Source organism: Esox lucius, chromosome 13 (genome assembly GCF_011004845.1).
Source record: "Esox lucius isolate fEsoLuc1 chromosome 13, fEsoLuc1.pri, whole genome shotgun sequence".
In the NCBI taxonomy this organism is placed as follows: domain Eukaryota; kingdom Metazoa; phylum Chordata; class Actinopteri; order Esociformes; family Esocidae; genus Esox; species Esox lucius.
This window is the reverse complement of record NC_047581.1, coordinates 25999713-26014659: the sequence shown is the minus strand read 5'-3', so window position 1 is coordinate 26014659 and position 14947 is coordinate 25999713. Positions and strand designations below refer to the sequence as shown.

Sequence of the window (14947 nt, the reverse complement as noted above, 5' to 3'; positions counted from 1 at the left end):
GCTTTAAAATAGCACTGTGGGAAATACCAAATACATTTTTGTTTGACTCATCATTTCAATTTTGCATAAAATCAGTGAGGCATTTTAAGGAGGACATAGAAATGTAACAAGACACAGAGAAACAGTAAAAATTAAGTTGAATATTTTTTTAATAACATCTATATTTATGTATTTCACAGTAACATGCATAGATATTAAGATGCAATTCTCCAGAATTAAATGAAGATTTTTATGCATTTTTTATATGCCAAGTACTCAAACTATTTCCTCTCTCTCTCTATCTCTCTCCCCATCTCCGTCACTCTCAGAAAATGTTCCTTATTGATTAGTGTTCTTCAAACTTAAAATCAAACAAACAGATCTAAAATTGTATCCTCATGACATCAGAGCATCTTTGACAGTGTACATCTAATGAAGAATGCTGTATAAATGATACCTATAATTATTATGAATGTTTCCAGTTAAAATCATGGTTTCTCCTTCACTTGTATCCATATCCTTTAAGACTGAAGTGGCAGAAGATAGGGACAGTGAAACACATGCATATGAACTGCAATCCAGAACAGAAATGCGTGTTAGATGATTAGTTAACACAGATTAACTTAGAATGACAGCATACACAGACTAACGGCAAACGACAGTGGAAATCGTAGGAAAAGAATATTCCTTTGTGTGGTAATTATTTTCTAAGAAAATACTATGATGGTGATGTGTAGCCTACAGTACCTGTAGAATGAACAGGGACACGACACCTGCTCCAGTGCTCAGAAGGTTCCTACCAAACCAGTTCCTGAGCTTCATATGACAGCCCTGAAAGAGAAATATTGCGGAGGCTTTTACGCTAGCTATACTTCTTATTTTGAAAATACGCATAAAGATCTTAGAAAGCATTTGCATTCAAAATGACCCCCTTTCCTCTCATATAGTGCACTACGGACGTCCAGGCTGTACCCAGGGTCTGGTGAATTAGGCCACAATATAAGGAATCGGGTGACATCAGGGATGCTCACATAGTAAATGAGCAAACCTCCTGCCAGTTAGGTTGGGGGATGATGTTACAGGGGTCTTGGGAACAGCAAGAGAGGGGCACACTGCCCTCCCAGTCGGACAGGCTGCGAACCCCACAGCACCTGAACTGAACACAGCACAGCCACTGGGTTAATATGCTGTAACAACACTGTCTGAACAAGAAGAATGGTGTATTTACAGGAAAGTTATTGAGATTTCAGTTAACATATCCCTTGATGTATATAAGAGCCTACTAATTATTTACTTACAGTACGCTGGACCGCATCAAAGTCCTCTTTAATTGCTAGGTTCCCCTCTGATGTAGAATTCTTGTACATATCCAGGCTACGTATCAGGTCTTTCTCAAAGAAAGTGTCAATCTGTATGGGAAACAGGTCACAAGATTTCTCTTAGCACTATCACATCTCACATTGTACAGTGTCAATAGAAGAAGCAGATTTATCTTTATATTCTTTGGGGTATTTTATACTGTATATTTCCATTTGGTTCTTCTAATTAGGCAAACAGGTGGTAGATTAATAAAAAGGGATTAGAAAGGTAAGGTAATTAGATCTAACATAATTTACCTAAAAATTGGAAAATGTATGCAGAATAATCAAAGAAAAGACAAATAATATGACCTCAGAGAACCTTTTGATGTCTCTTACCTCCCTCTCATACAAAAAAAACAAACATGCCATGGCCAGCTCCACCAGCATCAGGATAAACAGCAGAAGGAAAAACTGTAATCACAAAATATCACAAATCCCTCCCAGGTCATGTCACACATTTTTTATTCAAGTCCCTGAGAAAACGACCAATTACAATAGATTACAAAACAATACATGACAAATGTCTATGCACTCACAGTGATGAGCATACAACGGTTCTCCTTCAGGGCACCCATGACCCCCAGGTAACACACACATGTTACGATGGAGCCCGTGACTACCAGTGTGTTGGCAGGGTAGATGAGACAGAAGGATGTGATGAGGGAAACAAATCTGGAGTGCATTATTTGGAACTCTCCAAAACCCACAACGAAAATGGCACACAACTGGAAAACAATGATAGGCTAAGACCAGGGTCAAACAGATCTTGTACATGCAACAAACTATTGATGTGGGTTCATGTAGATGTTCAAGGTATATAACTATTGACATAGTATTTAAGAAAATGAAAATGTTAGTGTGTTTAGCCCCTCTACAGGCTGCAAAAGATATTACACATGTATGTCACCAGTCATTTCATGCTTTAGATATAACAAAGTCCATAAAAATTGGAATGTATCAATGTCCAAAGTGTTGAATAAAAAGAATGTACCCAACAGATGAAGTTGAGGAATGTGACGAAACCTTTCAAACAGTTTACACAGGACCAATTCATATTTCTGTATGATGATGATCACTTAAACCTGAAAACACAAATATTATATTAACTTTATGATGGATAGAAGGAACCAAAATGGCTTATACAGCATTAGAACAGTGAAGGCATTGATTCTGGTCATTATAGCTTCTCCGTAAATCTGATGGTAGAAGTGTTGACAAGACAGAACTGTTTGGTATGAAAACACTCTGCATGTGGCCTGGCCATCCAATCAGATTATAACTCCACTCACTTGCAAATGACTGTCCCAAACTATTTCATTGAACATTTAAATTGCAACCAATGCATTACTTGGTTTACCAACCAGGATAATTATTAACTATAAGCCACCAATTATCTTGTATTTGTCTTTCGAAGTCTAGATTAACTTTGCACAATAAGATATTTTTCAAATCTAAACAAATGTGATTCTAAATAACTTAACATTATGCTCAACATATTTAAATCCCAGATTGACAGAACCTTGGAAAGGAAATATTTTTCTAAATATTAAGTATTCCACAATGTTAAAAAGCTGGTACAATACCTGGTAACACTGGTGTCCCACTAAACTGTCTGTGCTGCTGGTTGGGCTGGAGGTGCCATAAGAGGGAGAACAGAATCTCAGCGAACACCTACATGAAATTCTTACCTGACTACAATGCCCGCCCCATTATACAGTGTCAAAATGTTTGAAGTTACAACAAGTAAATGACAGAGTAATAAATAACGAATAGGGCACAAAGCCAATCTGTATGCAAATAGATTGCAAAGAACAGCCTTTTGTCTACATTTCCAGAGTGGGCTGGACTGGGATAGCCTTCATCAGATTTACTCACACCCACAAATCCACTTCCATCCTTTGCTAAATAGGGAATTACTTTATGTAAATCATTAATTTAAATTTAAAACGTTTAAACCATGAATAATCAGCGTATGCCACCCCTCACACCCACTCCAGCAGTAATACTTTGTGTTCTCATAACATCTCCATATAGGAACACAAAGAAGTATAGAAACATGAGGAAAACCAGGATTTTTCTACATGAAAAATATCCTCATTGATATTTTTATTGAAAAACTGCACATTCTCTTCATGTAGACAAAAAAGAATATTTAACAGCCGTAGATTTACAAGATTTCTAATCTTTGACGGAAGCCAAGCACATTCCCACCCAGACTATTATTACAAGTTGGGTATGATTGTGTTGCTTCAAGATGGCTTATGATGACAAAATAAATTACTCTCATGCACAGCCTTAAACATAACTAACTATTGACATCAACATGTTAGTAAACAGGATAGGTGAAAACAGGACCTGTTGCACCCCATCCATTTAGGCTTCATCAGGAACTGACAGAAATACAGCATGGGGGGGTCCCACATATGACCTTTACCCTTAAAGATGGGCATTTAGTGTAAACCTAGCAAAATGTTTATCAATGTTAACGCTTTATACAAACCCTCTAAACGGTTTTCTGTTATAAAACATTTTGCGACGGTCAACACTACTGAATATGACCAGGGTAAGGTACAAGGCAGGGTTGGTTCGTAATGTAACCAATTACAAACCAACTCTTACATTAAATTATCTGTTACGGGTTACTGTTCAGCCACACCCCACAGAACCACTTCAGCTAACTCAATTCACATTTGAGGTTCACTGACATAATGGATGGATGACGGCCTGTTTTGTATAACTATAATAGTGAAAGAACATAAAAGACATTTGATCAATAATAAAGCTTGACATGTGTTTGGTTTAGACAGTGACATCCACTGGATTAACAACTGAACATTATGAATTCATTAGAATGTATTAGCCACAGGTTGAGGATCTGTTTTGATTAAGTCCTTGACGAAGTTATTGAATCTCTTGTCTATACAAAACTGAGAAAATGTATCACACAAAAGGAAGAATAGCATCCGATGACTCGCACAGTAGCAGTTACAGCCCAGCAATATGTAACTGTAAAGAGCCTTAACGCAGCTCATGGACAAAAACAGAACTAGAACGGGGGTATTCAACTCTTAACCTGCAAGGTCCAGAGCCTGCTGGTTTTATCATCATTATAATTGCACCCACCTGGTGTCCCAGGTCTAAACCAGTCCCTGATTAAAGGGTTGAAATGAGAACTGGCTGCGAGGTACAGAGTTAAGTTCGAGGGAATTAGAGAATTATACATTACGCCCGAATATAAAAAAGCATATCAGTACGACTGCTGATCTAGAAACAATCCCCATCAATCCCCCAGAAACATATACATTACTATCAAGGTGGCCAAACCTATTCTATATCTGCTCCCTTACGCAAAGATGCTTTGTGATTATGGGCCGCAGTCTTTAGCTGGCCCTAGCTAAGCATTTTAGTTCAGAACTTGTATACCTCTCAGTTAGTTCCTATAAGCCTTCTCTTGGGCATTTTATGACAGTGAAAATATTTTCTGATAATTCTGATGTCTCGATGACAGCAAGACAGCAGTACAGCCCCAACCACAGGACACCTTTGTGACAACATTGGTGCACACATAATCCTGTCAGTGACTGCAGTGGACCGATGACTTCCAGCTATTCACAAGTCATTGACGTCCCTACATTAGCTAGCTTCTGGGTTTATGTTCAACACTGAGGTAAAACAAAAGGGCAAAATGGATGACTCTCACAGTATTAAAAAAGGGTCACATTTGATTTATTTTGGCTGAAATGGTCTGAGAAAATGTTTGTCAGTTGAGGTATTTTTGACGTAGATTGTTATGTAGTAAAACTATTCATGACAGACGACATGTTTGTTGTTTAAAAATGGATATCCTCATTGTCACTCTTGTGCTCTTTCCCTGGAGGTTTCCACTCTGACTGCATCCTGAATCACACCCTGTTCCCTACAGTGGCTCAGGTCTAAAGAGGTGCGCTGCATATGTTAGAGTGCTACTTGGGACGCCGCCACGGACTACACCGCTCAGTAGAAACGTTTGCGGCTATTCTCCTTCCAGCGGCCGTACATGACCACGGCCACCACCACCAGGACAAAGACACCGATGACAGAGAAGACTATGGTGAAGAAGAGCTGGACTCCACTCATGCCCTCGTCCTGCACCTCCACTGTAATGGAAAAAATACATCATCAAACTACATTCTACAGGGCAGTGGAAACGGCAATCTTTAAACCAGACTGCATATTAAAAGACAAAAAACTAAATCACCAATGACATTTTAAGAAACATGCAGTTTCTATAAAAACAACTATAACGATTGGCGTAAGACAAACACGTTGCCAGTAAATCGCCTTACCTTTGTTCAACTGCTCGAAGTTATCAACACTGGGGATAGTAAGCTCTTCTTCCTCATCCTCTGGGGAATGCTCCACAGCCAGCTGGTACAGCTTCATAGAGACAAGATCATGGTTGTCTGGGACATGACGGGAAGGGAAAAATAAACAACCAAAACGTGTTTTCAAATGGGTTTAAAATGTAACAATATATCCAGACCGTTAGAAACAGGGTGATAATGAGGGAAAAGGTAGGAGCACAGGAAGTACAGTCTCCAGCCTTACAACTAGACCACTGACTCTCAACCATACTCCATCGAGATTTGATACGTTTTCTTTCAATGTATCAGCTTCCCAGAGGGAACAATGCAGATGGTAAACCTCAGCGTTGTACTGGGCTGTTAAGGGAAGGGCCCGTTACCTGACAGGTCTCCAGTAGCAGAAGAGGCTCCAAAGAAGTAGCCCTGAGGCAGGCGCACCCCTGGGAGGTCCAGGCAGTCCTGCCACTCCTGTTTACCTTCAACATCTATCTGGATCTGTAGGACAGGAAGGAGGTCAAACCTCGGTCAGTAAACATGTAACATATTAGTGAATATGGAACGCTCCCTTTAAAAGGTATTAACTGTGGCGCTGGGTGTGTTCCTCTTACCGTAAGTCTGTTTTTACTGTATCTGACTAGCAGGAAGGTGTCATGGGGAATGTTGCGCACCAAAGCATTGCATCCGCCGAGTTCCGTGGACTGGCCATCGCGATCATGCTCATAAGCCAGCGTGCCATTCCCCACCATCGCAGACACATATGGAAAGACCCTCTGCAGAGAAAGACAAGCGCGGCTGTGAAATCCAGGTATTCATATCATTCAGTGGTTGAATTTAAAATGAGACTGCACTCCCTATGTGGTCTCGTTCACAACTTTGAACAGAACCCGTACAGGTAATACGGTGCCATTTAGGACAAAACCACTGACTAAACGTGCGAAACCCTGCCGGAGAGACACCTCGTACACACACAGGAACAACAGCTGAAACCAGTCCACACACTCACGGTGCATGCCACACCTGGAAGGAAAGATGAGACGTGTCTGACTAGGAAGGAACAGATGGTTTGGAAGGGACAGAGGGTGTGTTCAGAAGGTCAATAATGCATGAGCATGCAGCGTTGGACTCAGGGAATGGTGACTGGGCTTGGGCTGGGTGGTTACTGTAGCTACCTGAGTTGAAGGATTGTACTTCTTCTGTGTCCAGGAGGAAGCAGGGAAACAGGACGCAGTGTAAACACTCAACACTGCACTTACCAACCAACTACACAACATCAAATGGTGGGGAGTAGATAGAACACCCCATCTTTAATATTTTGGGGCTGTCCACACAGTGCGCGTGTGCGCGTGTGTCTGTGTGTAGGCTATTTGATGTACCTCATTGTTCTTATTTTCATTGGGGTAGGTGTCCACAAACACCCCAAGGCCGGTGAAGTGGTTCATGTTTCCAAAAACGGGACCTGCGAGTGACAGACATGTTAGTTTGTCAGGGGACAGAGTGTGCTTCTAGACCTTGTTATGGATGAACTGTTAGATTGCAAGCTCAGTACCGATCTGCATGCGTTCTTTGGTATACCACAGAGCCATTCCATCTCCATTCAGGTTCTTCTTCCCGTGACCGTGAATCCTGAAGTGCACCTGTAACTCCCAGTCACGCAAGTAACACGGCTGCAGTAGGACACAGGCAGACACACAAAGGGCAGACAGTCAGGGAAATCGGTTTTTTGAATGGCAGGAAAAGCAGGGTGAAGCATGGATAAGTCCATGTAGTCGGGAAGCATAGGCCCAATGAATGTAACTCTCCCTACTGACGAGGAGGGGTATTGGCAATGCTTTCTGGTTTGTCTGGTGGGCCTATAGGTTTCACCAACTTAATACTATATACAAATTATGTCATTGTTCCTGAGAGGTGTAGATTTTTCAGGTTGTTTAAGGATAGTCAGAAGTGTGTTCTTGGATGGAGAGAGCTAAACTCACGACACGGCTCCACACTGCTCCTTGTCGGCTCTGTAGGTCAGGGGTCAGTCTCACATGCTCTGTAGTGATCATGGCATTGCCCATCAGATCCCAATAGGAGGAACTGGAGGATCCCAAACCTAGAGGGCAAACAAACGATCACTAGGCAAGGAATGACTTTCACAATTCTTTTAACAACTTGATTCTAGTCAGCATGAAATTAGTCTATGGGCTAAGACTGAACCTTGGATGGGAGTGTGAATGTTTAAATTTCAATAGCCACATTTTAACATTAAACCAAACATGGAGCTGATATCAGGTGACACAGATTTTAAGTGACACCATTACTTCCATTAAACTAATAGAGGGTGGGAGACTAAGCAGAGGAAGGTTCTGGTCTAGGAACGACCCAGCTAGTTGAGGTTACACTAGTATGCTGCAAACACCCATCTTGTATAGACAAGAATCATGCCATATTTGCTAAATAACTTAATAATAAATTTTACAGCATATGAATATCAGTACTGGTGAACATTTTCTGAAAATCCAGATTATTATCCTGAAACCAAAGCCAGGCAAAGCGTTGGTATAACCTACCCTGGTACGGTTTGGTAAGAGAGTACTCCCTTTTTAAAAAGTCATCCATGTCGTAACCATCGTCTGCCTGACACTGGGACGTAAAAATAACTATAACAGCAAACAAACATGTTAATTCATGAATCTTTCGCTGACTTAACATGAAATCAAATATTTGAAAACGGTTCAACCGAAACCGATCAGACTTATTCATGGTAGCGGCCATCTTGCTCCACCTACTTCGAAATAAGCCCGCCCACATATCCCATTGGATTGTTTGGTTTAAGGTCTTTAACCATTGGCTAAATCAACTACCTAGTAAATCATTTCTTTTAATCTGCATAAATCCCGAATCCCTACTGTTGAGGGCGCTATTCAAACATTCGATCGAATTGTTCATGTCTTTACCACGACGATAGTTCACGCAGACATTTCAGTAATGCATATAAAAAAATAAAAACGTTTATTTGTGGCTTTGTTTTGTCAGAGCTCTAATATCTACCTACCTTTCTGTCACATGCTGTGAGAAGGTTTAGAGTGCATCTTCATTTTGTACATTTTTTGTAAATTTTTCATCCTTACAAAATGAATAATAGATTTATTTGACTTTATAAATACATTATATTGGTCAAATGCTCAGTTAAAAGAGCCTTATGTGGATTATTTTCCATTGTAATGTATGAAAAAAAAAATACAGTATATCTCCAGAAATAGTGTAATGATTGTGTTTCACAGCACTTCCCTCACCAGAAGTTATTTTAGGGGTATAGAAAAATGTATCTTAAAATATATAATTTATTTTAGTTAACAGAATTTGCTCCTGCTTCTGTTTTCACCAGAGTCACTAATACGTGATTATCTCTTTTCATAAGAACAATTGCAAACGGCAATATATTCTCCTTAGTAAAAATTCAAAAATGTATTTCTGTTCATTTCAGCAATTTGATAATCATCTTCCATTCATTAACAGTCTTATGGCTTAAGGGTTTTTGGAACAACTGAAAGAGTAGAAAATTATATATAATGCAATAAAAGATAAGTCATTAAACTTGATGAGCCCTTTTTATAGAATTTCAAAGTGCTTTGGAAGTGAAATACAATCAAGCAATATATCATGACAGGTCAAGGCATAGAGGCTATAGTTATAAGTAAAGTGCCCCGAAAGCAGGTCAAGCCCTTTGAGTCAGCACTTCCTGTCTGATGCATGTTTATGTCTACTCATCCTTACTGTGTCTCATCTCACAAAGGGTGATAGTGGATGCGATTAATGATGTACACTATTGACAGCTAATTGGAGCCAGACATCTTTGGCATCCTCTTAGGAGGAATCACACTAATGCAGTTCACTGTGGGTGATGTTATTGCTCCCCAGAGGGAGGCCAGTTGTTGAGAAACAAACATAGGCTGAGAGTCGGGAGAGCTGGAAATGAAAGGTGTTAAGACTTTCACAGATCATATGTTTAGGCCCCATCAAGTTACTTTAAGTCATCAGTATGCCCCCTGTATGTCCCAAGGAAGGGTATTGCTTACATTGGAAAAGCTGCAGAATGTCAGCTTACAGCTGAAACCTGAAACACCCTAGTCAACTAGTCAGTCAGGCTGTCACATCTGTTGAACACCCACACATTGCCATTTATGTTTTCCATAAACCTAGTTCTACAGAAATGCCTTCTGTATAGGTCTGAGTGTCATAAACCACTAGTATACTGTATCGTGTATGTTCTATACTAGCTTTGTGAGCATGGAGGGATTTCAGAGCTCCAGACTATGTTATTTACAGTCTGCTCATGCTGTGTATTGTAACGTTAGTAGATATTATAATGCATTGCGGTTCCAGTCCCACTAATTCCCAGTCATACTCCACTTATATTGATCTATATGAACCAGGTTGCACCTGTTCTCATTGCCATGTAGGGAGTTGGTGGTTTATATTAACAAACCCTTGGCTATGAGAAATGATGGTATTACTTTAAAAGCTCTTTTAATTGGTAATATGTTTCCCCAGTAACTACTTTATTCCAGTCACCACTCTATATCCCAGCATACTCTATTTCACATTGTTTTTCATATCTTTGTTTTAATAAAAGTCATATAACATTTGTTTTTCTACCAAGCACCAAAAAGTGTTCTAATAACCCTTTCAGACCTGAATTATGTTCCACTTCTGAAACATTTTGAAAAATGTTTTCCCTTTGTCATAAGGCATCCATAAAGGAGACCAAATAATAATAATACAAATTTCAACACTCTTTAATTGTATTTTTTTTGTCCATTTCACTGAATGTCAGGTCGAAACAGTTGTACACAAACAGCATACCAACATCAAATAAAATAAAGTTTCATCTCTTTTTAGGCCACAAATGTTGCAAAAATATCAATAAATATGAAAAACAGTTGAAACTGTTGTAAATGTTAATTAGTACTGTGTTTGGAGCAAAGTGCTGCCATGCCTTTCTTCAATGTAGTGGATTTTTTTCAAATGATGACATCTTCGCTGGTTTACAAGCGTTCAATCTCATGGACGTCAGGCTTTCAATGAGGTGAAATGCTTCCAAAGCAAAAATTGGGCTGTTATGTGATTTCCATTGTAATGGACACAGGGTCTGAATGGGACATGGAGACAACTTAGACAAATTCTTTATGGTCCACTGTACGGTTGAACTATGACTTGCTTTGGAAAAAATAGTATTTTCTGTTTTCTAATCTATTAGCAGTTGGATTTATTTCACCTATAGTGTCAGTATCCTATTTTCTCTACACTTACAGTCATTCTGAATACATGCTGGGAGAAATTAATCCTTCTGCTTGTTGGATTTCTTAACTCTGGCCAGTTCCTATAGGAATTACCCAACGCATTACCAGTCAGCAGAATTATTGGCAACACTGAAATGTAAACTAGGGTTTCCTAGGCCCTCAAAAAAGTCTGTGATATACAATGTATTGTTATGAATAATTTATTTCTGAAGGCTAAAAGGCCATTGAAAACATTCACAGAAGGTTTTAGGAAGAACTTTCCAAAGGTAAAATATAATTGTAAATAAACCTACATCCAGGATTCCAGGTAGAATTTGGGTCTACTTTTTGTTTAAGAGTGGTTTGTGAGTCCTCTCAAATTCCGTCTCGAGAACCCATCCTAGATGTACCAGTTGTTCACATATTCTACAATTGTAAGTCATGACTAAACATTTCATTTGGTTTTTTACTTTACGGCAGTAACTTTCACAGAAACAAGTTCTACAATGCATAGGGAAGTATCTTTCATGTAAAGACGACACATTTGTTTGCACAGGAATCTGAATTGTATAATACTGATAACAATAATCACAAACCCACCATATGCTCTCACCAAACACAGCGGCCATCTTGCTTGTATTGTGATTCACCAGGCCTCCATACTTCATCAGACCCAGCCGGCAGCCTCAAACACCAAAACAAGTAGTTTTAAATTGAATGGTTTTCAGACAGATGTTTTAACTAACTAATGAAATATGAAGAAAGAAGATGAAATGAAATCTTTAAAAAGGAATTGAGTTATATTAACGTATGCTGGAATAGTGGAGATCTGTGCCTTAACTGAAAAACATACCATACGTGTTATTTGTTTACTTGGTTAAAGCATCACCATTTCAATTTTATATTATAGTGTATTTTTTTATTATGTTGGATTTCTGAGTGGATTACATGGATTATTTATGAATAATTTGTTCCCCATGTTGAAAGACAGGCTAATTAACAAGAACATAATTCTCCTTTCAAAACAACATCCCCTTCTCAATGCATGCAGACATTTTCTTAAAACTTAATTTGTAAAAATAAAAAACATGAATTATTTTGCAGATAATTTATGTGAACATTAATTTATGTTATAGAAAATATATTTCAGTGATCTCGTGGTAACATGATCCCCTCTTCTTCACATACATTAATACCTGAGAATGATTACATAATGAAGAGCCCTTAATGCTTCCTCTGGCAGGACAAGCTTCCTATAATCCATAGCCACTTATCCTGGCGATAACTGTCCTCTTTATCTTCTTACAGACAGCCCACAGTAAGAAAAGCCAAACACCTTGAGACATAAATATTCACACAATTCAAATCAAAGTCTTTCAGATTTTTGCCAGCCCTCTCAAGAGGACGTACAGCATGCATCTCAAATGGCAACTCTTCCCTATATAGTACATTAATTTAGTGTGCTATTTAGGGAATAGAGAGCCATTTTAAATTAAATCATAGTGTGGATGGCCTTTCATAAGCTTTTTTTCATTTCAGCTGTTTGTGCTGACAAAAAGGAAAGCAAGCTTCTTAATTGAAGAGCTCCTTTCCTTACTCTCCTCTATTAGGGATGCGTTATCTAGGCACTTAAGTCAATATTTCACAGCCACAGTGACCTCGTAAACATTATTGGTAAACAGTAAATCGTTGTAGTGTATAAACTGGTCTGCATGGTGTTTAATGGTAACAACTTAAATATGATACAGTATATTGAAACCATCTGAGAATAGAGACCGAGCTGGGAGAGGATTTCTTTGTAATTTACCAAACATTTCCTAAATCAATTTAAATAAATGTCTGAATCTACTCCACACCCACAATCAATTAGTGAAATGCTATGTTCTTTTAACATCACCTGAGCTTTCAGTTAGTTGACCTTCATTAGAGAGATTTGTATCATCTGAACTGGTGATAGAAGGGAAATAATCCATTAGGCTCAGGGTGTGATATTATTCAAATGCAGTCAAGCCTGTTGGCATCCTTAATAAAGATGAGCAAAAATACTTTATAAAATAAATCATACAATAATTTGCATACTCTACACTTACATTCTTTTGAAGTATATTATTTTATAATAACAATCTGCTCTGAGAATAATCAGCTCCTCTGTTTCCAATACCTCACCATTCAAGTACAATGGCATGTGGCCATTTTCACAAAAAATAATGATTTGTTAAACACAATTAACATTCTAAGATTTTTGACATTTTCCTCATGTGCTTAAGGACTGCCCTCTTTAATGAAAACCATGCATTTTCAATGGGAAAAGTATTTTTTCAAATTTTTGGGGCATACCGTACATTCTTGCTATAATAACAATAAAACACACTGATACATTAATAGACCAAAACAGTCCCACCAGTATGAAATACAACAAATTACAAGTAAAAACAATGTGTTTAAATTGTGTCTATGTGTTAGAGTATGCGTGTGTTTTTGTCTGTGTCTACATGTTAGTTATTAAAGGTATTTTTAGAGCCTATTTAGACTATGATAATATACAGTGGATATAAAAAGACTACACACCCATGTTAAAATGCCAGGTTATTGTGATGTAAAAGAATGTAAATCATGTCAGAACCTTTTCCACTTTTAATGTGACTTATAACATGAACAATTCAGTTGAAAAACAGAAGAAAAAAAAACACTCACAATAACCTGGTTGCTTAAGTGAGCACACCCTTAAATTAATACTTTGTTGAAGCACCTTTTGATTTTATTACAGCACTCAGTCTTTTTGGGTAGGAGTCTATTAGAATGGCACATCTTGACGTGACAATATTTGCCCATTCTTCTTTGCAAAAGCACTCCAAATCTGTCAGATTGAGAGGACATCTTATGTGCACAGCCCTCTTTAGATCACCCCACAGATGTTCAATTGGATTCAGGTCTGGGCTCTGGCTGTGCCATTCCAAAACGTTAATCTTCTTCTGGTGAAGCCATGCTTTTGTGGATTTGGATGTGTGCTTTGGGTCGTTGTCATGCTGAAAGGTAAACGTCATCTTCAGCTTTCTAACGGACGCCTGAAGGTTTTGTGCCAAAATTGCCTGGTATTTGGAACTGTTCATAATTCTCTCCACCCTGAATGCAGAAAAACATTTGTTTTTGGGTGATGTGCAGTGTTGTTTTTGCACCAAACATACCTTTTGGAATTTTGGCCAAAAAGTTCAACCTTGGTTTCATCAGACCATAACACATTTTCCTACATGCTTTTGGGGGACTTGATGTTTGTTTTTGCAAACTTCAGCCAGGCTTGGATGTATTTCTTTGTAAGAAAAGGCTTCCATCTTGCCACCCTACCCCATAGCCCATTCATATGAAAAATACGGGAGATTGTTGTCACATGTAGCACACAGCCAGTACTTGCCAGAAATTCCTGCAGTTCCATTAATGTTGCTGTAGGCCTCTTGGAAGCCTCCCTGACCAGTTTTCTTCTCGTCTTTACATACATTTTTAGGGACGTCCAGTTCTTGGTAATGTCTCTGTTGTGCCATATTTTCTCCACTTGATGATGACTGTCTTGGAAGGTAGCTTTCGATATCCGCAAGTTTACTTGACTAAATAATCTAGCGTCCTGAGTCTTCTTTAACATAACTCGGAAAAAGTGTCCGGTAGAAGTGCATAGTTGGTGATATATGACCCAGCTCACAGCCGGTGATGTATGACCCTGTCAGAGGGGAGAGAGGCTGATTAACCAAGTGGTTTGGCTGGCTGAGCGTTTGATATTTTATTTTTAATAATGTACTGACATTATGACATTCTAAAAATATATTATTAAAATCCTGCTCATGGGGCCACCAGCTTGTTCTACAGTCGAAGGAGCTCTATAGACAGATTTGTTAGGATGTCGACAGGATCTTATGCAATTACTTGATGGGAATATGTACCCACTGATCATCTCTGAATAGTCATCTCATGGAACAGCCTAATAAACAAACCAACAAAACAATTTCTGTTTTCT

The 14947-nt window shown here is 38.7% G+C and overlaps 2 protein-coding genes across 6 annotated transcripts; both read right to left on the bottom strand.

The window, feature by feature from the left end:
• Window positions 1-176: 176 nt before the first annotated feature.
• LOC105014386 (leukocyte surface antigen CD53-like) lies at window positions 177-3327 on the bottom strand. Of its 3 annotated transcripts, XM_010876663.4 has the most exons (8): window positions 2924-3327; window positions 2332-2422; window positions 1877-2065; window positions 1677-1751; window positions 1278-1388; window positions 1028-1135; window positions 727-810; window positions 177-550 (listed from the first exon to the last, which is right to left on the bottom strand). In XM_010876663.4, exons 2-8 carry the CDS (start codon window positions 2392-2394, stop codon window positions 482-484), a joined length of 699 nt encoding a protein of 232 aa, XP_010874965.1. In that variant the 5' UTR covers window positions 2395-2422; window positions 2924-3327; the 3' UTR covers window positions 177-481. The 3 variants fall into 3 exon arrangements, with proteins under 3 accessions (XP_010874965.1, XP_034152602.1, XP_010874966.1); XM_034296711.1 differs by having other exon boundaries at window positions 2332-3327; XM_010876664.4 differs by lacking the exon at window positions 177-550 and having other exon boundaries at window positions 1011-1135.
• A 1717-nt stretch (window positions 3328-5044) lies between these two features.
• On the bottom strand, window positions 5045-8460 carry lman2lb (lectin, mannose-binding 2-like b). 3 transcript variants are annotated; one of them, XM_020052132.2, is made up of 9 exons: window positions 8233-8460; window positions 7657-7775; window positions 7230-7347; window positions 7057-7139; window positions 6853-6876; window positions 6292-6453; window positions 6064-6178; window positions 5666-5782; window positions 5045-5476 (listed from the first exon to the last, which is right to left on the bottom strand). In XM_020052132.2, exons 1-9 carry the CDS (start codon window positions 8435-8437, stop codon window positions 5334-5336), a joined length of 1086 nt encoding a protein of 361 aa, XP_019907691.1. In that variant the 5' UTR covers window positions 8438-8460; the 3' UTR covers window positions 5045-5333.
• Between the last annotated feature and the right edge of the window lie 6487 nt (window positions 8461-14947).

Coding starts and splice junctions, on each gene's coding strand:
- lman2lb (XM_020052132.2), bottom strand. CDS start 8,437: ATGGCCGCTACCATGAATAAGTCTGATCGGTTTCGGTTGAACCGTTTT. Junction 7,776..8,232: donor TCTTACCAAACCGTACCAGG/GTAGGTTATACC, acceptor TTTGCCCTCTAG/GTTTGGGATCCTCCAGTTCC. Junction 6,179..6,291: donor ACAGTAAAAACAGACTTACG/GTAAGAGGAACA, acceptor CCTGTCCTACAG/ATCCAGATAGATGTTGAAGG.
- LOC105014386 (XM_034296711.1), bottom strand. CDS start 2,394: ATGAATTGGTCCTGTGTAAACTGTTTGAAAGGTTTCGTCACATTCCTC. Junction 1,136..1,277: donor TTGATGCGGTCCAGCGTACT/GTAAGTAAATAA, acceptor TGCTGTGTTCAG/TTCAGGTGCTGTGGGGTTCG. Junction 811..1,027: donor CCCAACCTAACTGGCAGGAG/GTTTGCTCATTT, acceptor TTTCTCTTTCAG/GGCTGTCATATGAAGCTCAG.